The sequence below is a fragment of the Cynocephalus volans genome, chromosome 7, assembly GCF_027409185.1.
Source record: "Cynocephalus volans isolate mCynVol1 chromosome 7, mCynVol1.pri, whole genome shotgun sequence".
In the NCBI taxonomy this organism is placed as follows: domain Eukaryota; kingdom Metazoa; phylum Chordata; class Mammalia; order Dermoptera; family Cynocephalidae; genus Cynocephalus; species Cynocephalus volans.
The window spans coordinates 131,762,012-131,788,811 of NC_084466.1; the positions used below are offsets into that span (position 1 = coordinate 131,762,012).

The following is a 26,800-nucleotide window of genomic DNA, read 5'->3' on the forward strand; positions in this document are numbered from 1 at the left end:
TTAGACCCGCAGCTTGTGAGCGATCGTGAGGACAGCTTTGAGGATAGGCATGAAGCTGGACACTTCGCTGAAGCTGCTGCAGCCCACCACCTGGGCATGCACTGCGAGACCCTGCTCAAAGTTGCCTGCATCCACACATTGGGCAAACTCGTGGAGCCCAGCCAGGACAGGAGGCGAGAGCTGTGAAGGATTGACCCTTAGGTTAATAAGCCTGACCCAGCCCCTACCCTGGCAGCATGGAAGAGATAAGAGAGGACTCAAGTTCTGGAGCCCACTACAGGCAAGATGTAAGCATTTTGTGGGGAACCCAGGCAAGTGAGACCTATGGGAAGAAATGACACTGGGCTTCCTGTGGCCAAGGGTGATGGTGGAAGGGCAAGAGGCAAAGGGAGTACAGCTAGGTGTACTTACTGTCCCCTCACAGAGCTTCTCATATAGACATTCTAGACGTCGGGCTGCCTCATCCAGCTTCCTTTTTGTCTTCTGCACAGAGGGAAATGGATTCTGACCCCAGCCTCTGAGTATAATACTACACAGAGCTATAAAGAATCACGGTATATTAGAACTAAAATGGCTTAATGCTACTTCAGCATTTCACAGAGGAGGAAATAAAGACCCAAAGAGGGTAAGTGACTTGCTCAAGCTGACACAGCTGCCGCATTAATGGCAGGTTTCCTTATTCCTGGCTTCGCCCTCCTTCCAGCACTCCCTGCTGCCTTTAAGTCCCGATGCTGTTGGTCCCCACTACCTAGGAGCTGGACTTCAGACCAAACTCCAAGTCCCTCAGACATCAAATAAGTGCAAAATAAGGAACTGGTCTACAGCTGAGGGGTCTTGGAACCAGCCAGGGAAGTGAGGAGGGCATCGTGGGGAAGATTCAGACTTACTAAGTCAGTTGCAGACAGGGAGCAGTGCTGGAGAAATGCCTCAAAGCTGGTCTTCAAGGACTGATGCACTGGGGGCACCTCCTTCCTTTCCATCTTCTCAGGTGGCAGTTGCTGAAATTGCCAATGAAGAAGCAGGGAGAACGGACAGGCAGGCAAGCTGTCCATCTCATGGCCTCCCTAAGGACTAGTCCTCAGTGACTCAGAGTCACACTGTTCCCATGAGAGCACAGCAGAGCTGGGGGAGGGGCACCCTCCCCTTCCCTGTTGTAAGGACACCTGGTACCCATCCCCAGTCTCCTCCATCTCAGAGGCTGCCTCTGCATTGAGTAATGAGGCCCATCTACCATGCTCCCACTTTTCTACACCCAAGGAGGGCTGGAAGGTTTTTCAGGAAGGGGAACACATTGTCCCTGTCACCTGCAGGCTGAACTCTCCTGAAGCTCCGGGGAGAGCATGATTCACACTGGAGACAGTGGGTTGTGGGGGAAGGAACGCTTGTGGCTCAGGGTTGAGGCTCATAACTAGAGCAGTAATTGGTGCTGGGGGCATAAATGTCCCTAGCAGCTAAAGAGAAAGAAAGAAAGGCACGTGAGTCTAAGCTGACAGACTCCATAGGCCCTGGTTTTGGGGAGTGGCAGAGATTACAGTGAACAAGGAGACAGAACAGTGAGTGGAGAACAGGGAATTGGGAAGACTGGTGTATGAATGTGAGAGGGAAAGAGCAGGAGAGAAGAGTGGGAGATGAGAGAAGACAGCCTGAGAATGGGAAGGACTGGGCTGAATTCTGGAAGGCACTAGAATGTAGGGCACCAGTAAAGGAATGAGGGGAGGGATGAAGAAAGATGCATTGACCTTTTTCCTCTGGAGGTTTCCCCTGGGGGCCAGAGCTTCTTTCCAGGAATTTTGAGGTCCTGTAGAGTAAAAAGATAGAGGTTTTTAGGGACCTGATTAGGAACGTTGGAAATTTTGGGTCTGAAGGCTGGAAAACTGTTTTAGTTAGAGTTCACCATACCTCCCTCTGCAGACCAGCTACACTCCCAGCTGACATTCTCTAACCCACGAGGCCCTCGTTCACTGGCTTCAGGAAAAAGACTCCCAAGGTAGTGGTGGGGAGGGGAGGAGAGGAAGGCAATAACCCAGAAGAGGGAAGCCATGGAAGGAAGACTGACCGGGATGAGGAGTCAGGATGCCAGTGGTTGGGAGGGCACTAGGGCATGGAGCACCCGCCCCTCTAGAAAGGTATGCCACAGGGAAGCTGGCAGGAGGGGCTGGGGGCTGGTAGCTCATATGGCTGGGATCTGGTGGTCTCATAGGAAGCAGAGGTCTCTCAGGCAGGGAGGTAGAGCCAGGCTGCATGATGTCTGGGGATAACATAAGTGGAGGGGGACCAGGAAGAGGCCATGTTCCAGGGAATCCCACAAGATTAGGAGCTTGAGCCCTTTGCCTTCCTAACAGCTGTGGCTGAGATAAAGCTGAAGTAGAACAGAAATAAGTCATGTGCCACCTAACTTCAATTTGGAAGAGACTCAGCAGATCGAGGAGGGATAGGGCAGCAATATAAAAAAAACAAAAACAAACTACTAATAATAAATGATTCATACATGTATATGGAGATCTACAATTTAAAAATACTTTTAGCTATATTCCTTAACTAACCCTCAAAGTAATCCTGTAGGGTTGAAATGACCAACATAACTACTTTGGTATACAGCCAAAAGCTACAAAGTCAGTAAGTGATAGTCTTAGGAATTCAAATTTCAACTTCCACGCTCCTCTCACTGCTTTCCTGAGACCTCTGTGCTTTGCCCAGACAGATATTCACTCACTCACTCACCAGGCCTACCCAAAGGCAAAGGCTGGGTTGCCTGGAGCCAGGTGCCCTGTAGTCACTTATATTCTGTATCCTGGAGCCCTGATGAGAGCTAGGATGGGAAGGTGTCAATGGCATCGCTAGTGATGACTGAGGTGGGAAAACCCTTGGTTTTGGAGATGGAGTTAGAACCTGTGGAGGGAAAAAAGGGTCAGGTCTTGAAAAGGAAAAGAAAGGTAAGTAATTGAAAACAAAAACTAAAGAGAAAATTAATAAAACAAACTAGTTCTTTGGAAAAAAAATCAATGAAATTGATAAACCTCTATAAAGATTAATAAATATAAGGACTTCCAGTCAAGATGGCAGAATAGACGGTCCCCAGCGTCACTCTCTCCCACAAATCAACAAATTTACAACTATAAAAATTTAACATCAGCCAAGCCAGGGCCACTGGAGCTCAGGTGAAGAGGAGGAGAGACATATGGAACTCATGAAGGTGGGAGAAACCACGAAGAGAGAAAGAAAAAACTGCTCTCAGTGTTTTTGCCTGCGGTGGCTTTAATGCTCGAACGCACGGAACAGGAGCTGGCAGAAGCCACAGCTGTGCCCTTTAGATGGAGTTACTTGGAGGCGGAAGGGGAGAAGAGGACTTTGATGGCCCCCAGGACAGCAAGACCATGAATACGGTTCCCGTGGACCCATGCAGGAGCGAGGAGCCAGAACGGCTGAAAAAGGGGAGCCACTCAGAGGCCAGTGAGTCATCACAAGGGACTGGCGCACAGCCCGTCCCAAGGGAAGTGTTTGGAGCATGGGCAGTGGGGGAGATGGGCCCACCGGGAGAACACTGGGACACAGCAAGGACAGCCAATCTGCCCCCCAATCAGTGCAGGACCACTCAGAGGAGACTGGTCGGGAATGCAGAATTGCATGGGGTGCAGTTCAATGAAAAAACTCAGGCCCAGATCAGAGATTCTATACAACCCAGGTGCACCAAGTATCTGGAGAGCCTGAAGTACCTATAAGGTCAACCATTAAACCCTGAGCTGCACAAAAAGCCTTCCCTAGGGAAACGGCAGCAAAGCAGCAGTTTACCTCATCCACAGAGCTCAAGTACTGGTTCCCACAGGAAGTTTCCCCCATTTTAGAAGCAAGCAAATGACAAAAACTTAGTTCTGGCCCAGGCACACCACCAGCGCCTTGGGGCCCGCCCAGGGCAATTTACCCCAACCACACAGCTCAAGTACTGGTTCCCACAGAAAGTTCCCCTGTTTTAGAAGTAAGCAAAGGACAAAAACTTAGTTCTGGCCCAGGAACACCACGAATGCCTTGGGGCCCACCAAGGGACATGAGGCATGGAGCGGGGGCAGGACCCCAGCCCACAACCACTCACACTGCCAGCACCTTGAGGCCCCACCCAGGAACCCGAGGATTGGAGCCAAGTACTGGACCCCACTCCCACATACAGGCACACCACTAATGCCTAGGGGCCCACCCAGGGACCCGGGGCTAGAAGCCAGGGACTGGACCCCCTTCCTACAACCAGGCACACCATGCCAGCACCTCAGGACCCACTCGGGAACCCAAGGCAGGGAGAAAGGGACCAGAAACCCCTCCCACAACCAGGCACCCCTGTGCCAGCAACTTGGGCCTGCCCTGGGACCTGGGGCATGAAGAATGAGACCGGACCCTCCTCCCACAACCAGGGACCCTGTGCCAGCACCTTGGGGCCTGCACTGGGATCCAGGATAAGGAGTTGGGACTGGACCCCCCCCCCACAGCCAGGCACACTGTGCCAGCACCTCAGGGCTGGCCTAGGGACCCAGGGTGAGGAGCTGGGGACCGGACACCCCCCCACAAACAGGCATGCTGGGACTGCACATCAGGGCCCTGCCCAGGGGCCTGAGGCATGGAGAAGGGGACCAGAACCCCTCCCACAACCAGGCATATTGTGCCAGTGCCTCGGGACGTGCCTAGGGACTCAGGGTAAGGAGCTGGGGACTGGACCCCCCTCCCACAACCTGGCACACCGTGCCAGCACCTCAGGACCTACTCGGGGATCCAGGGCATGGAACCGGGGATCAGACACTCTCCACAGCCAGGCATACTGCCAGCACCGCAGAACAGGCCAAAAACATCTCCTCCATGTGGGTGACCCAACACAGCCACCACAATAACCATGGCTGTCGTGAAGGCAGCTAGATGCCACAATCACCATGCCGATGGTCCACCAGCCACTGGAGTGAGTTGACACAAGGAGAATTTTGCTGTAGTTATTTTTTACATATCTATCTTTCCACTAGACTATGAGTTACTTGAAGGCAAGAATCATGGTTTGCAAACCTTTCTGTTTTAAGAGCCTAGTAGTTGTTCAATAAAGTTATTAGAAAAATAACTGAATGTATGTTCTATGAAGTCAGGGATTTTCATCAATTTCATTCACAAATATATTCCAAGTACCCATAAACAAATGAATTAACAAATAAGGTCTTACCTGGTGAGAAGACTGGGATCCCAATCTGTAAGATGATGTCTCCTTATAGTTGGGGGTAGCTCCCACAACAACCCGGGGGAAGGGAAAAGGGGGAGATTGTTGGCTCAAGACAGCAGAACCTTGGGCATGAAAAAGCCGACCTCTTAGCTGCTGCATTGATGGCTATAGGAACTGTAATAAAGAACAGCAGTGATACATAAGTTAAAACAAGCAAACATCCTCTTTTACAAGCCTGGCCCATGTAGCAGTCAAACCTTGGTTGGTCCTCTACACTTTAGCCACCTCAGAGTTCTCTAATACCTGCCAAACACTTGCATACCTCCTTTCTTGCTGTTATTTCTGCCTAGAATGTCCTACACCTGCTGGTTCTTTTTGTTTTTATTTTGGGGCAGCTGGCCGGTATGGGGATCTGAACTCTTGACCTTGGTGTTATCAACACTGTGCTCTAACTGAGCTAACCAGCCAGCCTCCTCTTAACCCCCTACCCCAACTGTTTTCATCACTGTGAAGCCTTCCTTGACCTCTCCAGGCAAAATCAACCGCTTCCCTGAAGTCCCACAGGGCTTAGTCTAAGCTTCAGTTATGGCACTAAAAGTTATTGACATCTGATCTTCCCCCAATAGATTGTGAACTGCTTGAAGGACTAGATCTTATTTATGGTAGGAAGTGCTCAGCCAGTGTTAGATGACTGAATGAAATGGTTTGCTCTCTCCACATGGTCCCACTCACCTGAGCACAGTCACTGGCAGGAAGCTCATGGCAGTGGCCAGGCTGCCCTGGGTTGCCAAGAGGTTGGCATACTGAGTAACCCTGTAGGTTGTGGCAGGACCTGGGCTCACTCTATGAGGACCCTGCAGTAGCTCCAAGCTCCTGTTAAGAACCATCACTTTCTCCATCAGGTCCTATAGGGACAAGGATAAGGGTGGTCAACCCTCTTCAAAGTGCATCCTCCTCTCTAAGTCCAGGCAGCTCACCCAGAGATTTTCCCACCATGGGTAGAGATCTTCATCTGGCCATACCCAGGTGAAGGCAGAAAGCAGAGATATATGAGATATGACAGAGAAGGGCCACTTGGCCTCCCCTCCTAAGTTGTTAGGATTAGGCTCAACTGGACCCATCTGAGTCTTAGATTCTTCTACATCTCTGCCTCCTCTTTTTGCTTTCTTTATCCTTTCTGCTAGTACATCATCAACAATAGACTCTGTGATACTAATTGTTTCATGTGTGACTTCTGTCTCTCCATGAGTCTGTGACACCGCCCCCCCCCAAACTTTTCTGGTCACCCACAGAGTTCCTGATACAGTTTAGATCCACAGAACTTTTCACAGCATTTGATAAGCCAGGCTCACTATTACTCAAATACTGGATAAACTTGTATAACCAAAGCTGAAATGGTAAAAAATCATGAAGGTTATAATACCCAAGCAGCTGCTGCTCAGTCTCCCCTCAGGGAAGGAGGCGATATCTCACCCTTGGGAGAAGATCCAGAGGGCCCTTTGCTCCTATCTAACACCTTGGCTGCAGCCTGTACCCAGAAGACTCACCTCTGATATCCCTGCACTTCCCCATCACTAGCCTCTCCTGGGCCTGATATGAAGTGGCCAGAGCCCTGCAGAGAACGGATACCTGCAGATCCATGAGGGACGAAGCCTGGTGGCATTTTGCCCAGCTCTCTACCAGCTGGTCCACACTCCCTGAGCACACATAACAGAATCTGGCTTCAGACGTTAGGGCCCTGCCACCCTCTTGCTCCATGCGAGTTCCCAACATGTCTGCAAAGAGATGGAAGCTTCATTAACGGCACAGCTTCCCTGTGCTCCTCCTCCTTCTCCCGTTTGGAAACAGGTGGAGGACCATGAACTACAGGACAGGTAGCTACAGTGGCTTTAAGACAGCACAGCCTAACCATGCTGTACACTGAAAGGCAAATTTCTTACACCAAGATGTGATGAGAAAAAGCAAAACAGGACAATAAATGATCCCTACTAAAAAGTAGGAGCATGTGCTGCGGTCCTTGCCTGTTGGCTGAGCCAGCCCCTGGCCCTGACAACACAGCCTGGCCTCCAGAGCTCAGGCTGCTCCTACACCTCCTCCCTCCCTATGTCCATTGACACCACGCTGGAGTCACACCACTCCATTCTGAAACCGAGCACCACACCTACCACAGAGCTCAGGGAATTGCTCTTGTCCTGAGTATGTCAGTAGCAAGGCCAGGGCCTCTCTCTGGTTCTTCAAGCTACAGGCACACACCATGTCTTTCCAATTCTTCTGCACAACACAAGCTAAAAGTTGTAATGGGCAGAGAGGGAAGGAGGCCATCAGCCAGCCAGCTAGCCAGCAGAGGTGACAGGAGTCGTGCATAGGGATGTGCTAAGAAAAGTCATCCATGAGTAGGCTTCCTGTTAGGCCACAGAGTAGGAACTAGCAGTGAGGCAGGGGTGGTTAGAGGAGAAGGAGAGAGAGACAGATAAACGCCAGTCTCAAGGTGTAGGCATCACCTGATAAGGTCCAGGTAACCCCCCTTCCCTCTTCTCCTGCAGATGGGTAATTACCGAGGAGATTTTGGCTTTCTTCTTGGCCAAGTAGCACTCCTGTGTTTGCTTCAGCAGATCTGAACCCCCAGCCTGGGCCAGGATGATAGCATCAGCAAAGCACTCTTTCTGCAGGCATAGCTCCACAGCAGGACCCAGTTCCCCAAGCAGGAGAGCCTGGCTCAGGAGTCCATCAGTGTCTGCAAGCAGAGGCATCCCCAAAACATTAGTCTGCTCTCAGACCCTAGCTTCCCGTCCCCTGTAGAGTCCACAACACACCCCTTATAGCTCTCTATCACTCAGCCTGCCTTGTTCCAAACAAAACCCTCGAGTTTCATTCCTTGGCAATAATATGCAGTCAGGTGCTCCAGGGGTGCCCAAGTCCAGTATTAACTCTCTAAAGACAGGCCTAAGACAAGGGAGGGGACTCAGGTGGCAGTATCACAGATGTGATGTGTGCTTGCTCAGCATGGGTAGGGTCACGGTCCTTTCAGCAAGAAGACAGAAGGACAGAACAAATATCTTGGTACAAGGCCTTCCACAGGAAAGACCCATCCATGAAAATCTACAATGAGAGAGAGAGCACTAACTGGTAAGAGACCCACCCAAGTAGATGGAGGAAGGTAGGAGGCAGGGGACAAGAGGATAATGTCTCAAGTCCAAGAACTCTGGGTCCATCTACTCCCAAGCAGAGAGTTTCTCTCCCTCAGGGTCAGGGTACCTTCTGTGATGGGGATCTCCCAAGGAGTCATGTTCTGAGGGACCAATTCATCAAAGAAAGCTGAGGAGGCAGAGGCTTCCTCTGTGGTGTGTTTGGAGGCCTGAACAAGGAAGGATAGAGGTGACTACTAGGAAATAAACCCAGAAGATAGAGACAGCACTGTCATGTAGCACTCTCTGAGAGCTCTATTTGGCCCTTAATGGGTAAAACTAAAAGAATAACCAGAATAATAAGGTTTGGGAAGGGCCCTAGTTCATGGTTAAGACACAGCTGCACTCCCAAAAATTCCAGCCCCCAAACACATGGACTCTGTGTCTCATCTGGTTCCGAGAGTGAGGAAAAAGCCCTAAAGACAGGTCTCTTATGCTATCCTAGGTCAGGCCGGCTGGGCTCCTACCACACCTGGCTGTAGAAGGCCTGTTGTCCATTACTGTTGAGGTCATCTCTCTTGAACTGAGGGCTCTCACCTAGCCCCAAGTCACTCTTCAACCGTGTGGCCACCTGCAGGGAGAGACCTATGAGCACCACTTTTCCCGGCATAAGGTCAAATGAGCATTATGCTCTCTTCCCACCCCCATACCCCACCAAATGGACTCTCTTAAGATCCTCATCTATTTTCCTGAGAAAAAGACTACTCCAGGAGGCAAAATTCTTGTATATGCATTAATTAAGTCCAGGAAGAAGTATTCTGAGAAGACTTCCTCTGACAGGATTCTATTGTTCTCTGCAACAAGTACATGTTTCTAATGTGAAAAGCAGCTTACCTTCTTTTGAAGCTCTTCTTTACTATATCCTAATAGCTTTAGGAATTTCATTCTGGAGTCTTGCTCTAAGGTCACCTAAGGAACCACAGAACACACAAAAGAAAAGTCTACATTAAACAAACATGAATGACACTCCTCCTGCACCAAGGTGGACATCTGTGCCAGTGTACCTTCGAGTGTATTCTTTGTACTACCAGAAGTGCCCTCAGCAGGGCAACACCATCTCTTCCTTTCCCTCCCCAGAGTTGATTTATTGCCGGGCTATGGGCAGTGATAACAAAACCCCCTTCTGCATGAGATTTTGACATTCTGTCAACTTCCAAGCTCTGTTACCCTGGTAAGAGTAAAATGTCAGCTGTTTCTAGGCAACATTGCTTGTGATTGGTAAAACCACATCTAGACTGGAACTATGTAAACCATAAATAATTGATGTGGACACCATGCTCTGGGTTTCCTTAGTTGCAATGACTCTTGTAATTGGAGAGATACCTTGAAGGGACTGTGGAAGCTATGCTTTCAGAGCTGGTACAAGAGATGTTGGCTCTCATGGGAAAGAGGCTTCTCAGTCAGGACAACTTACACACCCGCCTGTTGTATATCTCATCTCCTGAGCTGTCCTCTGGAGAGATGAGGAAGAGAACTCTGACTTGCTGCATAGACTGCTAAAAGGACTCTCACAGAAGGGGATGTCCTGATGCTGCCCTGCTGACAAGCTGTGGTCCCTGTCCCATATTCTTCTGAGGAGACTGATGCCAAGTGTAGCCCACTAAGTCTTGTGAGTCTAAATATCTAGGTAAGAAAACTGCCAGTAGAAGTTGCACAAATACAATAAACAAAGTCAGCTTTCTACCCAGTGTCCTAAACATCGAGGACCAAGCCTTCCTGAAGACCTTCTAATCTGGGTTAGCTGGCCTCGACCCTTCATTTATTCTGCCCTGAACCATGAATTCTGACTACAGTCTTTCTCATAATCTCTTTGGGCCTGCTCATCCTTCCATTCTCTTTCCTTGGAAATGTTCATACTCAGCTTCAGACACCACCATGATGGGCAGCTCTTGGATAGCTTTTAAACTCCACTCCCCCCTGTCCTATTGGCACTGCTGTCTCCTTTGTTTAACAGAGTAAAGGCTGAACTCCTGAGCACGCCCTCTATTCTCTTTCCTACCTCCTATTCCTGGGCTTGCATCCTGTGTATAACAAAAGCATCATTTCTTTTCTTCCCACATCTTTCTGTAGCTTCATGCTATAGTAGATGATCTTTCTCAAATCCTTTTATTTTTTTCAGCTTCCCAACATCTACCTTCATAAAGCTCTGCTATGTCAGAAGCACAGACCCAGAATCCCTCTCAGACCCCCTAGGACAGCCTTTGCCTTTCTTTTAGCATTCTTCTCTATAATCCCAAAGATCTGCATAACCTTCCCATTGTCTGACCAGTCAGAAACTTCCTTTTCTTCCTCAGACATCTCATTTGCTCATTTCCTTTGAAAGGTATAGCCTCCTCCTGACATCATAAGCAACTTGAAATTAAATTAGAACTGGAAATGAATGCATGTCTCCAGAGTACAGTGACACCTAAACCCTGGGGCCCACCACAAGGATTTGCCTTGGGTTACTTGAAACAAATTCAAAGCTCTCTTATCACGATGTACCCTTCCAACTGATCCTCCCCTCCCTCCTTTTTCTCTTTCTCCCTTTCTTCTTCCTTCATAACAGTTTACTGTGAAAGCCTTCGCCTGGGCTCTGGTAAAGTATACAGGAAGTCGGCAATAGTAGCAACAAAGGAAAAAGTCTCTTGTACTTCACGTCTTCCCTAGCCACTCCACAAATGGCCTCTGAGCCTCTGGTAAAGGGTGAAGATTCTGTGTCCAGGGAGTAGGTGTAGTATTCTAAGGAAAAAAAACAACAGGAGTTAGGGCCTCTAATCTGGGTCACAGTGTGGTTGTGCATCTCCTGGAGTCAACAGAGGTTAGAGTTCTAGGCTTTGAGGAAACACCTCTGAGCAGCCAGCCTTTAGGCTTCCTACCTTCAGGAACTGCCAGAACATCTTTTCGCTTTGCAGTGACACTTGCTGGCTCTTGTTCTGACAATAATTCCAGAGACTTCCTGATTCCAGAGCCTTCTGCAGCTCCATTGACCGCATCAGGAATTCAGATTCTGTGGTGACTTGACTGATGAAGACCAGGCAAGGACAAGGCTGTGACACCTGATGGGCAGGGCTGCTGGGGAGGCCAAAGGTAACCAGCTTCCCCCCAAACTGGAGAGGAAAAGCAAGAAGGGTAAAGGTCATACCTTCAAGCCAAAAACTAACCCCAAGTCAGGATCACAGGGAAGGCTATTTATTGGTCACCCCTAGGATAGGAAACCAATAATAAGAGAGCTCCTGGGAGTGGAACAGGATCAGGAATTGAGTACCAAATGTACCCCCATATCAAAACCACTTTTGCATTTTTAGCACCATCAGCTTAAAACTTCACCATATGGTACCTGTCTTCTGCTCACCTGTGCTGGGACTGCCATCTTCCCAGTCACGTGGATTGAACACCTTGATATTACAACATAGTCTTTATACCCACCATATCTACACAATAGCAAAGTCTTACCTCTCCTTGTTTAATGTCTGTCATACAGGTCCCCTCCATCTCATTCCCAGTGCTAGCATAGCTAGATTACTGCAATAGTTTGCTAGCCTGTGTTTTTTTCCCTCCTCCAATCTAAGCCTTAGACTACTACCCTGTTGCCTGCACCATCCTGTTGCTAGTCAGGAGCTTGTAATGTTTTCAAAGGGCCACAGGCAAGAGCTTAAGCTCCTCTGCCTGGACTGAACAAAACTTCCACAAAATCAGACCTGTCTTTCCCGGGCTTATTTATGTGATTGCTCCACATCTCCAATATGCCTGTTTCATTCCTACTTCTGTGCCTTTCCCCACCACAACACCCCCACCTGGAGCACCCTTCTAGCCAAATTAGATACTTTATATAAAGCACCTAGCACAAAACAGGAGCTTAAAAAAGTTCTGATACTCCATCAGTTCTTAACCCTGGCTGCACATTAAAACTAGCTGGAGAGCTAGTCAGAGTTGCCAGGTCATACACAAGACAATAAAATCAGGAACTCTGGGGTTGGGACCAGGCATCAGTATTTTTTGAAATTCTTCATGTTATTCTAATGTGTAACCAAGGCTGACAACTACTGCTTTACTCCCTAACTATTCACTACTTCCTTTCCTAAGACTCACCTCCTTAATGAACTTTCTCAGTCAGAATTCTTATTTCTCTTGACTCCTACAGCACAAAACCTACACCACAGTTTAGTGCTAAACAAAATCATTTAAACTTTGATTTATATAGTACTTGATAGTTTTACGAAGTGCTTACATATATTCTCATTTGAGGTCCATGTCAACTTCACAACTTAAGCTGGGAAGGTATTACTATTTCTGATTTACAGATAAGAACACTGAAATCCTAGGAGGTTAAGTGGCTTGCTCAAGGTTATACAGCTAATAAAGATCAGAGCAAAAATAAGAATTCAGGCCTCGTAACCTTGAACTCTTCACCTCACTACCTGCTTTTTTTAAAACTTCACTGCCTCTTGAGTGTGTTAATTTTAACTCCCTGATGAAACTGTTGGGTCCTAAAACAAGAACCTCTACTTTTATATATCTGTTTTCAATTCAAACGTAGTATTTAGAACATTGTGCTAGGTGCTTTGGGGTCTTGCTACTCAATGTGCTGGTCCTTACATAAGCAGCAAGGGCATCACCTGGGAACTTGTAGGAAAATCAGAATCTTGGGCCCTTTTCCAGACTGAATAAACCAAAATCTGATTATTAATAAGATCCCTATGTGATTTGTATGCACATTAAAGTCTGAGAAGCACTGCTTTGGGGATATAAAAATGAACAAGACATGGTCCCTGTACTTAAAGAATCTATTACTGAATAGGGTCTCCAGAAAATGGAGGATCCCACAAATTTGTGGGATTACAGAAGGGAGGTTAATTTTGACTAGAGTTAAAGACCGGCATCACGGAGGAGCTGGTATTGAAGTGGGGGGCCTTGAAAGGCTGCAGTAGAATTCAATGGACCCAAGAGAGAAGCTGAAGGGAGGGTACAAGCAGAGGCAGGAGAGTTAAGGAGTTATTCATGGAACAGTAATATGGAAGTGGAGCATACAGAGCATGTGAGATTGAGATGGGGAAGAAAACTGGAAAAGTAAGTGGAATCCTATGTACATTTGGCCTTGAGTCTATAAGGCAACAGGGGGCTGAAAGGTTTTGAGCAGAGAAATGATGGAATGAAATCCACATTTTTTTCTTTCCTTCTTTGTATTCCTGACTACCAGCCCAGACATGTAAGGGTTCTCCATAACAAAGAGGTCTAAAGCAATCAATTTCTTTTGGGCAGGACTGGCAGAGCAGGCAGGGTGTAGAATGGGTGAAGGGGTAGAGAGGGAAGCTACAGTAGATCTCTGCTTGAGAGGTAAACTGGGACCTGACCTGAGAAAGAGGCAGTGGGAATAAATTTCCTACTGAAGCTCCATGCTAGGCACATAGAAGGCTTCACACACACAAACACACACACACACACACACACACAAACATACCCATACACCCACTACACTTACAGCAAATGAAATGCCTGCAGACCTTCTAATCCACTTAGGGGGCTTTTTCAGGGGAGGTATCAATGATGCGTGGCACCTGCAGTGGTGGGAGAGGTTGGCCTTTGCTGAAGGAAGAGGAGATCTGGGGGGAAAAGGACACTTGCACCACCAGCTTGAGATGGCAGCTTAGCCAGGAACTCTACCTACAAACTTCATTTTGGGAGGAATCCTTGGGTCATATATTTGGATCTAGAAAGGCCAGACTCCCATATTCCAGGGGAGGGGGATGGGACTGGTAGTGAGGGTGAGACTTCCATGCAGTTGGCTCTTGGAAAGCCTACTACAAAGTCTACAATGGAGGGTGACACAAAATGGATCTATACGAGAAAAAGAGGTAAGATGGTTCATACTTCTGAATGTCCCAGCATAGAGATCCAACGTCCCTGAAAAACCACAGGGAACATCGAATAATAAGAGTCAACATGAAGGCCGCCTTCATATTGTGGCAGAAATGGACATCTTCCCAGGAAATGGGCACTGAGACAAAGGTGCAGCCCTCCCAAACCTATGGCCCTGGTCTCCCAGTCTCCGATAGACCCCACTTCTTCCCAGGCCGTATGTCTTTCTCTCCCCTCCCAAACAGAGACAGTCCCTTCCCTCCAACATTCTCCACCAAGCCCTTCAAACCTTGTCAGCCTGTCTCATGTGCTGGAATTCCCAGCTCCTACCCATCACGGAATACAAACTGATCCAGCCACCGAAGGAGGCAGCAGAGAACACTGAGGGGTCTCGAGGGCACCACTGCACATCAAAGCACCAGCTGCTCTGTGTGGGTAGCTTATATACCACCTAATATGAAATAACACAACCAGTAGGGACCATACAGTCCACAAAACCCAACACACATAGCTGCAGCTGGGATTCCTCCACCATCTGATCTCCTATCCCAGCAAACTCACGGAAGGGCCAGCCCACCTCACTGCTCCCCAGATTCCAGCACAAGATCTGGCTGTCTTTGGCACTACGGAGCAGCAGCTCAGCATCAGCCTGGCTCCATGATACTGACAAGATCCCCCTAAAAAGGAATGGAAAAAGGAACTAACATTTGTTGAATGCCCACTAGAGTAGGGTATCTTATACAAATATACCTTAGATAAATCTCAGCCCTATACAGTGGGTGGTCTGATTTCACTTTACAAATGAGGAAAACGAGGTTTTGAAAAATTAAGTAACTTTCAGACAGTTGCACACCCAGAACCCAAGCTGAATCCCAGAGCCTGTGCACTATGCACTGTGCCACTCTGCCTCCCACAGGTCACTGCAGGAGGGCCTGCTGCTTTTCACTAAGAGTAAGGATTATGAATCACGCAAATGCCCATCCCTATGGCTGCTTTCAGCCCAGGAAGGTAGTGAAGACCTAACCCCCAAAAGTCCCAAGGAGCTATAAAGGCAACGTGGCCCTCTGGTTAGAAATAACAGATTGTGGAGCTACACCCTTTGTTGTGAGCCAAGAGGTATAGCTTCAATGGCAGGCCTGTACACAGGATAGATGGAAGCCAAGTTGCTTTTATTAGGAAGTCTTCCAGAGGAAGCAACCTCATCACCTAAAGAAATGAACATTTTCCCCAGACCAGAGCCTGAGGACTCTTCTAGAGGAACTAAACACTGGCTCCAATATTTCTAATGACGCCATCCCTACTCCCATCTCTGGAAGTGAGATGGAATCTTAGGCTCTTTCCCATAACCCAAAGGTCTAAAGGAACTCCTCTTGGTTAGGGCTAGAGCTAGTATTGGGTGACCAATGTTCATTGGAATGGCTTTGAAGCCAGGGAGGATGTTTAGAAGCTAAAGTGAGGCATCCATTGTCCCTGTACCCAGGTCAGCTATACCCACCATCCTCCTAAGGATGTAGCTGGGGTTTGAGATGCTACCTGCTGTGGCTGTCTAGCACTTTCAGAGGTGAGGAGGCAAAGCGCAAGTCCCACAACTGAATCACTGAGAGACGATCATCTTCTGAACATATCACTACCTGGATGGCTATGACTGGGTGCCAGGCCAGGCCTGAGCAGCACAGCTGTGAACAAAGCAGAGCCCAATGGGTGATGCAACCTCACTCTTCTGGTTATGAACGTTTTCTGCCCAGTTGGAATGGGACCACTCTGAGGGCACATTTTATGTCTCTTCTATGTATACCACAGCCATCGGAGAATAAGTAATAACCATGAATAAGTCAGAAATGGCAAAAGCCTCAAGATCAGCTCTGTTTAGCTGCCCTAAGCTTTCACTATCAATAGGAAATCTGCTAAGGGGCTGAAACCACATGTCCAACAGCTGAAAGCAGAACCCTGGCCTGCAGCAGCTCCAACTGCTAGGCCCAGGGGAGAAGCTGAGCCCCAGCATGTGTTCTGGCTTTCACTACTCACCCTGTTGCTATGATCACTAACTTTGATGATAGGCTCATTCTTCCTGAGATCCCACACAACCGCCTTGCCACTGGGGTGAGCAGAAGACAGAATGTGTTGGACTTGCCGGTTCCAAGAGTGTGCCTTGATGTCTTCTGGGGGCTGCTGAGGCAGGACGGGGGCAGAGGGAGGAAAACTTGTCACCCCCGGACCAGGCGACATCTGCTTTTCCACTGCTCCCAACCACCCACAGCAAGCCCAAGAATACACATGGGACTACCCAAACCCAGACAGTCTCAGGGAGCTGGGAGTTGATTTTTCCAGGGAGGATCCTTTAGGGTACTGGTGTAGAAGCAGAGGGGATGGCAGGCACACTTGGGTTTTACTCCTACCCCAGTGTTCTCCTAAGAAGATAGTCAAGATTTTAAAACAGCCCTCTTGTCTAGGACAAAGAGAGAGGGAAAGAAGGAGGAAGGTAAGGGAGCGAGGGAAACATTGACATCCAAGTCCCCCAGAGAGAGTGAGGCAGAAAGAAAAACCTCTGCTACTTTCAGGGCATAAAATGCTATCAAATCATACTTAACTTACCTCACAATACTGTAAGCACAAGACAGAGACAAGCCAGGACGCAAAAAGATGGGCCCAGTTACAGACTGACAGGCACACTCAGAAGCAGAAGACACACCAGAGCCCCAACTGCACGGAAGAGCTATATACACAGACAAAGCTGACCGTCCCCGCAAAAAGGACAACAGTATGTCTGGAGTCCTACTCTTGCTCCCTCTCTGCTGAGCCCAGGGCTCTACCCAACCCTGCCCAAACTATGCTCTGATAAACAGCACCCCCGCTCCTTCTTTACGTGCCTTTTTCCCCACCCTTCATTTCTCTAAAAAATTCCTAGAACAACTAATGATCACAAACCAACCACCCCCTACACACTCCCTATCCCACCCTCTACCCCAGCTCTTATCTGGCTGGTAATGTGTTAGTGTGTGGAGCTTTACTGCCCTCCAGTGGTAAAGCCTGAAACCTCTTGTGCTTTGGCCGGCTCCAGAACTTAAGACTTTACCTGAGGAAGTCAGGGGCTGGGGGCGAGTAGGGGTGTTCTCACCTGTGACTTGGATCCTGGGGTCATTGGCATACTCAGGTTATTCAGATCACAAATGAAGATTTCAGAATCACTGGCCCCTGAGGCTACCAGGTTGCCCTGTATGAACAAAAGGTGTTTGGAGACACACCATCTTGGGAAGAGATGAGGGGACGAAGGGGGGAAAAGAAGTTCACATTTGGGGCTATCCAAAACGTCTCCTGGAAAAGCCTGGAAAGGGTTCAGAGTTATAGATCAGAGGCCACAAGGGAAGGCTTCCACTCAGACCTGTTGCTTCATGGCTTGGCCGTGTTTGACTAACTGAAATGTTGTACCTGGAAAGGATTAAAGTCAAGTGCTCTGACAGACCCCGTGTGCTTCTGTCTCTGGGCAATCACAGGCTCCTTCCATGAAGACAGGATGTGGGTCACACTATACAGAGTAAGCATGCCATTGTCTCCGCCACCTGCAATAACCCCGGAGCCTTCCAGAAGCCCATTGCCAAAGCTCCCCCAGATCAGCTTGTGAAACGTACAAAGAGGAAGAAGCAGTATCAGCACCAACCTAGGTCCACATCAATAAGCAGGGGGTGGGCATCTCTGTCAGCCTCTGCCATTATGAGGCATCCCCACCCCTAGCTGGGTCCTGTCTGTCTCCTTCATTTCCCAGACACAGACGGGTCTCCTCTGCCTGGTCCCGTCTTTCTCTGAAAAAAATATTCCATCTCTGTTACACTAGAAGCCAGGAAGCCACTGCCTCTGAGCCGTGTGGGGTGGGTGTTTTTTTGTTTTTTTTTAACATTAACATTGGAGTTATATAGGCCCTGTGATCAATAATCAAATAGATTATTTCCTTAATCCTCATAACTCAAATATTCAGATAATAAAAACAACTTACTGAACACTCATATGTAACAAGCACCGTTTTAAGTGCTTTACATGTACTAGCTAATTTGATATTTAACAACTCCATGAGGTATTACTATGGTCTCCATTTTCAATTTAGGAAACTGTGGCACAGAGAAGTTATAAAACTTCTGTACACAGACCTAGTAATTTTAGCCCCATTTTATAGCTGGGAATTTGCAGAGTCAAGGTTCAAAATTGGGCTTATCTTATTCCAGAGTCTGAGCTCTTATCACAAAATACTGCCTCCTATTGAAAGGAAGATCCAAACCCTTATGTAACTGATTAGAAGCCAGCTCCCCAGACCACCAATTGCAGTCCCCCCTTTCCTCTCAAACTGGAAGTGAGAAAAGACCCCCAACCCATGTTTGTCTCCTGTGGCTGCCCAATTAGAGCTGCTACATGGCTGCAATAGGCCATTCTTAGAGACAAAGAGGCATAAAAAGATAAATGCCTCATTTGGGAAACATTTTCCTGGCTTTGTAAGTAAGTATGCTTCAAACAAGACACTGCCAGTGTCTTGCACAAAAGAAAAAGATGGACCCTGGATTCTCTGCAGACAAGTTTGGGTCCTCTACAAAGCCTCTAGGGGAAGGCATGTGAAATCCCTAAAGCTTTATAGGTGATCTGTCTCCTACTTCACAGTGGCTAGCCAAGGACATTTCGACAGCCCTTCAGAGAAGCCACATTTCACATCAAATGAGGAAATATACCCACATCCTGGGAACAGTCAGCAAAAAGACTGAGTGGGGTGATAGGGCAGGAACTTGTCTGACCAGTCATTAGAGCAGAACCAACCTGTCAGAAGTGAACAGATATACACTAGTTCAGACTAGGTTGGCATCTGAAGCAAAACAGCAGAGTTGACACATGGTAGCTCTAAGGCTACTGCCAGAAAGCCTGTTTTCTAAGGTTACGCTGATCTTAATATAGCAGAAGAATGTGTTCCATAGTGGCTCAAGAGGCTGCTATGTCATCCAGGGACTAGGGCTCAGTATGGGCAGAGAGCACGTCAAGAGAATAGCTAGAGAAGCCCATAATAGGTCACACAGAAACCAGAAGAGGGTACAGCCAGTAAAAAAACTCATATGGGAATGGAGAGGCTGCAGTGACCTCAGTATGGTCAGAGCAATTGACATACAGACTAGAGTAAAAGGTACTTGAAACCTCAAGGGAGAATCACTAAAGGGCTGAAAAAGAGGGCAGTGACTGAAATGCAGAAAACAGGGTGTGACAAAATGATTTTCTTTCTGTATGCATGTAGAAAGTTCTTTTTTGTTGTTAACCACCTCACTAGTGAGGGTTAAGCTAGTGTCTAAACAGGTTATGATAGAGAACACCTGGGAGAATGGGAACACCTGGGTTGAGTTAAGCAAGGATGGAGACTTGATCATGCAGTGAACTCGAGGAGTGTCAATCACCTCTGCTCTGCAAATGGACAGGAAACAAGAGAAAAGCACGTGCATGTGTGTGTGTGTGTGTGTGTGTGTGTGTGTGTGTGTGTGTGTGTGTAGGGGAAGGAGGAGGGGGACAGAGGGGAGCAAATATGACAATATGTTAACAACTGATGAATATAAGTGAAGATCATATTATTGTTCATTGTGCTATTGTGCAACCTTCCTACAAGTTTAATTTTTAAAAAATAAAAAGTTAAAAAACAAAAAAGATGGCCTTTAGCCTGAAAATAGGAACTGAGAATTGTAAGAAGGGATAGGAAGATGAGTTTGTATAGGAAGGTGGGAACTTTTAAAACATGAGAATACAAGTGGAATTCTCTACTAAAGAGGTTCCCAGGATAACGATGGCAATGACAGAAACCATATGGTGTCACAGAATGATGGGTGGCATCTAAAGAATACACGAGGGTTCTTCAAAAAGTTTGTGGAGGTGGAGGACACAGGGTACGAAAGCAATTTCTGGTAATGCGTATGCTGCCAGTAAAAATCTGGCCCTCACATCATGGGCATGAGGGGTGACAATCAGCTTTGTATCTCATGAATATTCATAATAAAAAAATAAATTTTAAAAAAAAGTTGGAGAAATAGATTTAAAAATTAATACAAATATTTCCATGAACTTTTTGAAGTACCCTCATACAGGTTCCTTGATTCCTACCAGACCCTGTGAAGCAGAATTTCCAGAGACAGGCCCTCAGAACTTACATAGTAAACAAGAGCCCCCAGGTGATTCTAACAAACAGCCAGGGCTGAGACCACTCTACTAGATACATCAGACTGAACACCAGTTTAGAACAATAGAGGAAGAAGCTGAATTTCATAAAGATAGAACTAGCCCTAACAACCAGCTCATGGTAAAATGAAAGCGACAAGGCTATTGATCCCTGTACCAGCCAGCTGGTGAAGGAAAGAAAAGAAAAAAGAAAAGACAAGGAAATAAGGAAGAAAAGATGGAAGGAAGGAAGAGAGGAAGGGAGGGAGGGAGAGAGAGACAAGGCTGAAAAGAATAAACTGAGGCCTGTGAGATCAGGACCCGGCACCAGCTAAGCTCATCTAAGACCAAGATTTAGCTACCTTACAATTAGAAATCACTGCTGTATAAATTCTTGTTTCCATGATTTATTCACTGTTTTGAATTTTGCTTTTATTTGCTTAGTATGGTTTCTTTGAAAAATCCTAACCTTGTATTAGTGAACTAAAGTGAAAAAGAGTTTGTCCACATCCAGGCCAAAAGAGCTGGGGGAATCCAAATCTCCTTACAAGTTGGAGTGATGACAGTAGTGCTCCAGGCTGGAGAATGAAGACAGTGGAATGGAGCAATGACTGTTTGAGAGACAAACTATTCTGAATACCTACTATGCAGCAGACTACTATGTATCTACTAGGTATCATGAATTTACAGCAGAGAAAACAAGGCCAGAGAAGGTAAATAATCTGCCCACGAGAACAATAAATGGCAGAGTGGGATTTGAACCCAGGTCGATCCAACGACAAAGCCCATGCTCTCTCTACTCTATGATCTTGATGCCTCTAGAGAGGAGGTAAGTCCTAATGACAGGAAAACTAAGACAGGTACACAAAATGATTTTTTTTTTCTGCTTGGTGTTGTCCCTTACAGAGGCACCCCCCAAAAGGGGTCACAGTGCTCCCCAAGTAGCTAGAATTGAGATAAAGATAGAAAGATAGACGATAGATCACCTACTTTCTCCATGATACTAGAGGATGGGTCCTGCAGAAGTTATGGAAGCCACTCAGAGATCCAGAACCTCAGTGTAGACAGAGGGTGGAGAGTAGCAGACCACACATTGGCTATCTGACCTCACTCAGCCACAGCACCTATGTCCTCAACAATGACAAAAATAATGTATTATTCTTCCAGAAATCTTTCTTCTTGAGTGAAATTCATCTAACGAACCCAACGTTGCCTGCTTCAGTGCACATGCTAGTCCACATTAATTCTGATTGCATCCAGAGGCATTTATCCATGCACTCCCTTCAGTCTATTTATAGCTTGAAGCTGTTCCTTATCTACACCTATACCACTGTTTCTGAACACTTCTCTTCTAAATAGATATTGCTAGATAGATATTTCTCTGATGCATCGCAGATTGACAATAAGGGAAACTCCAGTATCCAAATTTAGATGAGGCACAGGTTTGTTGAAAAGGGCAGGCAGAGGAAAGGAGATTTTGAAGATAGTATATTCAGTTAATAATGCAGAGGCACAAGAAGAGGTTTTTAAAAAAGGAAAAAGGAAGGCAATAACACTAGAAAAAGAAAGGGAGAGATTGAACATAAGACTGAAATTTGGGTCTCAGCAGATTCCCAGAAGTCATACTGTACAACCTCTTTTTTATATGTAAGAGAGGAAAGCTAAGACAACTGGCTTAACATTGCCAAAATCACACAGCTCTATTAATACTATAGCCAAGGCTACAACCCAACACAACTGTGCTTTCCACTACCCCATTCAGAAGATGACATGGAAGAGAAAGGAGAGAGGAAAGCACAAAACAAAGGATAAGTAGCCCTTTATCTACCCTGATCAGGTGGGTCAGAACTTCATGGTACTGACCTTTGAGTAAGTGACCTAACCCAGACTGGAACAGAAAGAAGTGGGTGTCTTAGATTCTGGGGTATCTAAGATGATTTCTTCAGAAAGGCCTCAAAAGGACAGTGTCAAAGGTAATCTCTTAGGTCTCTGAGAATGAAAATCAATCTTTTGACACAGTTATAGAGATGGGAAAAGAACGTAGAGGAGTCAAGGCTTCGGTTCCCCAGACCAGCCAGCTGCCAAAAAAAAAAAGTTTAAAAAAATACCAAAGTAGAGATGAAATACTACCAATAGTGTCAACTGTATTCTTTTTTTTTTTTTTTCATGTATAAACAAGTATATATTAGTCTTTTATTAGTTTGTTTGTTTGTTTTTTTTTTAATTTTATTTTGTCGATATACATTGTAGCTGATTAATGCTCCCCATCACCAAAACCTCCCTCCCTTCTCCCTCCCCCCCTCCCCCCCAACCATGTCCTTTCTGTTTGTTTGTTGTATCAACTTCAAATAATTGTGGTTGTTATATCTTCTTCCCCCCCCCCCCGGTTTGTGTGTGTGTGAATTTATATATTAATTTTTAGCTCCCACCAATAAGTGAGAACATGTGGTATTTCTACAACTGTATTCTTTATTTTGGTTACTAGCCCTAAATCTCTGCAGACTGCAGCAGCAGTATAAGGGGAAGTTCATGACTCCCAAATTTAGTGGCTACATTTCAAAAAGAGTTTCTTCAACCTTGTTGGCTAAAAAACTAAGTCACCCTTGAAAAGCTCCTAAGGCACTAATACTAACTGAAAACTAAATGTAACTAACTCAAGTGTTGAACATGAATGCTCAGTCTGTTAACCTAGAAGTTTCTAATATCACTCATTCATTCAATAACTATTTATTAAACATAATGCCAGGCACTGTTCTAGGTGCTAGAAATAGAGCACTGAATAAAATAGATAAAAATCTCTGCCCACATAGATCTTAGAATTGTTTCAAGGTTTCTTAAACAATTATATTGCCTCCTTCTTAAGAATCCTTATCCCTAAGGAGCTACTACTGTGCTGAAGCTGGTTTGTTGAGGATAAACATTATTGAATAAGGTCACCCTTCTCAGAAGCCCTTTCTGAAATGCTTGCTTAGGGACTAAGAATATCTCATAATTAAAGGTAAATCTTCAAGTGCCTGCTCTTCAAAGGGTACAGGTACTGAAAATACAAAGAGATGTAAAAAACTACAAAATAAGGGAAGCTGTCATAAGGCGATAAAGGGGATCAAGAAACAGTGAACCATAATTAACCTTTCATTATTAGGTTAAACTGTGGAAAGAAAGAAGAGGGTACTTCTGCCTAAATATTTTAACTAATCTCTCAGAGAGACCAAGAAATGCACAAGGAGTTCATCAATCACTAGACGAAAAGTTGCCTTCTAGATTAGTAATCTCTAAAGTAGGGTGGCCAAGATAATTCACCAGACTATAAGAAAAAGACTTATGTTTTTAATCTAAAAAACTGTAGAAATTGTACTTTAATAGTAGCATAGTAATACATGCATATTGAATATATAACTTGAGTATAATCGATATGTACATTTTTTCTGATGGTATAAAGATTTGGACACCACTGCTTCAGACTATAAATCCCACCTTTACAAAACCTTTAAAAGAACAGTGAAATAATGGAAAGAAGTAGGCTTTGGACTCAGGCCTAGACTTAAATCCTAGCTTCTCAGAGCATCAATTCCCTCCTATGTAAAATGGAAATAATGGTACTTATTGCTTAGGCTTATTTTGAGGAATGAATGGAATATACAGGGCTCCTAGTGCAGTGTCTGGGATGTATATATGTGCTCAATGAATGATACAGTATCTAGTCCTGTAAGCCTGCCACAGCCATGAAATCCGTGAGAACCAATCAGGGCCTAATAGCAGTGAGGAGAGGATCATTCATTCTCCTCTATGCTGGCAGAAAGGGGCTATATTGTGTAAGGCTGTTATCTCACAAGAGCCAAGGGAGGAAGGAGCCAACATCTCTGGGTTCAAAAAGAGATCAGGTACACATGGGTCCAGGCTTGTGTGGGCCATCCTATCACATGCGTTCTGCCTGACACTGGTGGCTGCTGCTGCTAACCAGAAAGATGGGGGTGGTTGTTTTTAAAGTCCTTTTGCAAAAGAATCCCAGAGTTAACTTCTCTCCAATTTGGCAAAGCTCTTTCTCCTCTCACTTGTCTTCTCATGAGCCCTAAGAAGCACACACTATTCCCAGGATTCCTCATCAGTATCTTCAGCAGACTCTGCCCTGCATACCCACCACCAATTGAGAAATAGTACCTGTTTGAGGCAGAAAGGACTCCCTTGCATTTCAAGCCCAGGGAAGGGTCCTCGAAATCAACCTCAAAGGTTTCCAACGTGCCATTTGTGCTAAAGGAGGCATCTAGCTGCTTGGCAGATGTTCCTGGGCACAAGAAAAGTCGAGAAGAGGGAGCAAAAGAGCAACAATATATGCGTGGATTTAAGGTATAATACATGCATGGAAAGGAGGAGGAACAGGAGAGGGGTGAGTATACCCTTTCTCAAAGGGTAACTGTAAAGAAAGCAAAAAGCATGAGTGCCTAGCCTTAAGCCATAGTCCAAAGCTGCCCCCAAGTACTCAAAACACCTGATATCCCCCTGCTTATGCTGTGAACCAGGCCTACCTTTCCATGATCCTAAACCTATTTCTGATGCTCAATAAAGAATTCTAGGGCTGGCCAGTTAGCTCAGTTGGTTAGAGCGTGGTGCTGATAACACCAAGGTCCAGGGTTCAATCCCTGTACCAGCCAGCTGCCAAAAAAAATAAATAAATAAAAAAGAATTGTAGATACTATGTTTCATATGCTATGAACTTCGAGTGGATCTTAGTTCACAGTATCACCATACCTGTGGCCAGATACACAGGGTACTGGTTGACTGGGCTCCACACTTGAACAGCTGGCCACCCAAGTTCCTTCAGCTTCATAGTCCGTCCTGTAGGTGGCAGAAAAATGACATCAACCTTGGCCCACTAAAAACAGAAACTAGCAAGCTTAATGGCCAGACCCAGGAAGTATCTGGGTCTGACATGGATTTCATATCATCTCAAGACATGAAATCTTGTTTCTCTCTCTCTACCATGAGATGGGGAATTTCAGGGCAATATTGGGTGACAAATACATGACCATATGGAGATCTAAGAACAGTTCATTTACCCAGTTACTGAAATCTAATGCTTTAAACCTCAAAAGATATTCAGTCGCACTGGTTGCTACAGGCCCAATGGTGATAACCATCAAACCAGATAATTGGGAGATTTTGTCCATTTCCTTGACTTTAATACCATCCATATGCTGATGATTCCCAAATTTATATCACCAACAAAAATCTCTCCTTTGAGCTCCAAGTTCTTATATGCAATTGCTAATCAAATATTTCCACTTGGATATAGCAGAGATACCTAATTTAGTCTGCCTAAAATGGATTCTCTATTCTACCATCTGTTCCCCACAAATCTCTTCTGTTCTTCCTCCAGTTTTATTCATCATGGTAAATGGTACCACTATCCACCCAACTGTTCAACCCAAAACCCTGATAATCATCCTTGATCCCTCCTTCTCCCTCATTCCCTTCTAATTCGTCATTTAGTCTTCCTTATTTTATCTCCAAAACATATCTTAATCTGTCTGCTCTTCTCCATCCCCACTGCCACTGACCTGTTTGAAGACACCTCAGCTCTCTCATCCGGACTGCTGCAATAGTCTCCCAACAGGTTGTCTCCTTGCTGCTCGTGCCATCACCCAATTCATTCTACATAGCAGCAAAAGTGAATTTCTAAAATAAAAAGTAGAATTTTGGCATCCCATGCCAAAATCTTTCAATGATTTCTATCATACTCAAATAAAATTCAAACTCCTTTGAGCCCTGCTCAAAGTCTCCAGCTTTCAACTTCATCTCTTGCTACTTTCCCCCTTATTTATTTTCTCCAGCCATGGCAGCCTTTTTTCATTTCCTGACTTTCCTACCTCAGAGCCTTTACAAATGCTATACTTTGAATGCTCTTCCCTTCACTCTCTGCATTGACTGGCTTCTCACATTTTGGGGGGCTCAGCTTCTCAGCTCCTCAGAAAAGTGAACCACCCAATTAAAAGCAACCTCATCTTTTTCTTCTTAGCAATTTATAATTATGTATTTATTTAAATTTACATTGTTGGTCTCTTCCACTAATATGTAAGCTCCATGAGAGCACCATGTCTGCTTTGTTCATCCAGAACAATGTCTGGCACACAATAAGTGCTCCATAAATATTTGTTGAAAGAATGCAGACATCCATCTTAACTCTGTAGTTTTCAATCTAATTCTAATGCATAGCAAAGGGGCAGAAAGATTTTTTTTTAATTACACTGAACTTGAGGGAGGAAACTTGGGACCTACTGTGACCTGCTTGAGCAAGCCACCGTCAGGTCAGTCTCACCTACAAAAACAGGAGGTAGTATTACTTAATCTTTAATATAATTTCCAGCTTGAAGGAAGTTTAAGGCTACCAATTAAGCCAGGATTTCCAGGGGAGCTCTAAACACTTCAGGCT

General features: G+C 45.9%; 1 protein-coding gene across 1 annotated transcript; it reads right to left on the reverse strand.

Annotated features, from left to right (window-relative positions):
- Positions 1-25,942, reverse strand: SEC31B (SEC31 homolog B, COPII coat complex component). Its single transcript, XM_063101686.1, is given in 29 exon segments — positions 1-180; positions 412-483; positions 888-998; positions 1,305-1,451; positions 1,740-1,798; positions 2,057-2,359; positions 2,722-2,757; positions 2,760-2,889; positions 5,189-5,350; positions 5,918-5,931; positions 5,934-6,090; positions 6,815-6,960; positions 7,351-7,478; positions 7,742-7,919; positions 8,441-8,540; positions 8,843-8,941; positions 9,205-9,279; positions 11,229-11,459; positions 13,832-13,901; positions 13,903-13,952; positions 14,498-14,659; positions 14,786-14,885; positions 15,742-15,884; positions 16,234-16,377; positions 17,324-17,419; positions 17,635-17,830; positions 24,532-24,655; positions 25,120-25,206; positions 25,929-25,942. Coding segments are annotated over 28 exon segments (3,492 nt in total). The 5' UTR covers positions 25,199-25,206; positions 25,929-25,942.
- Positions 25,943-26,800: the final 858 nt, after the last annotated feature.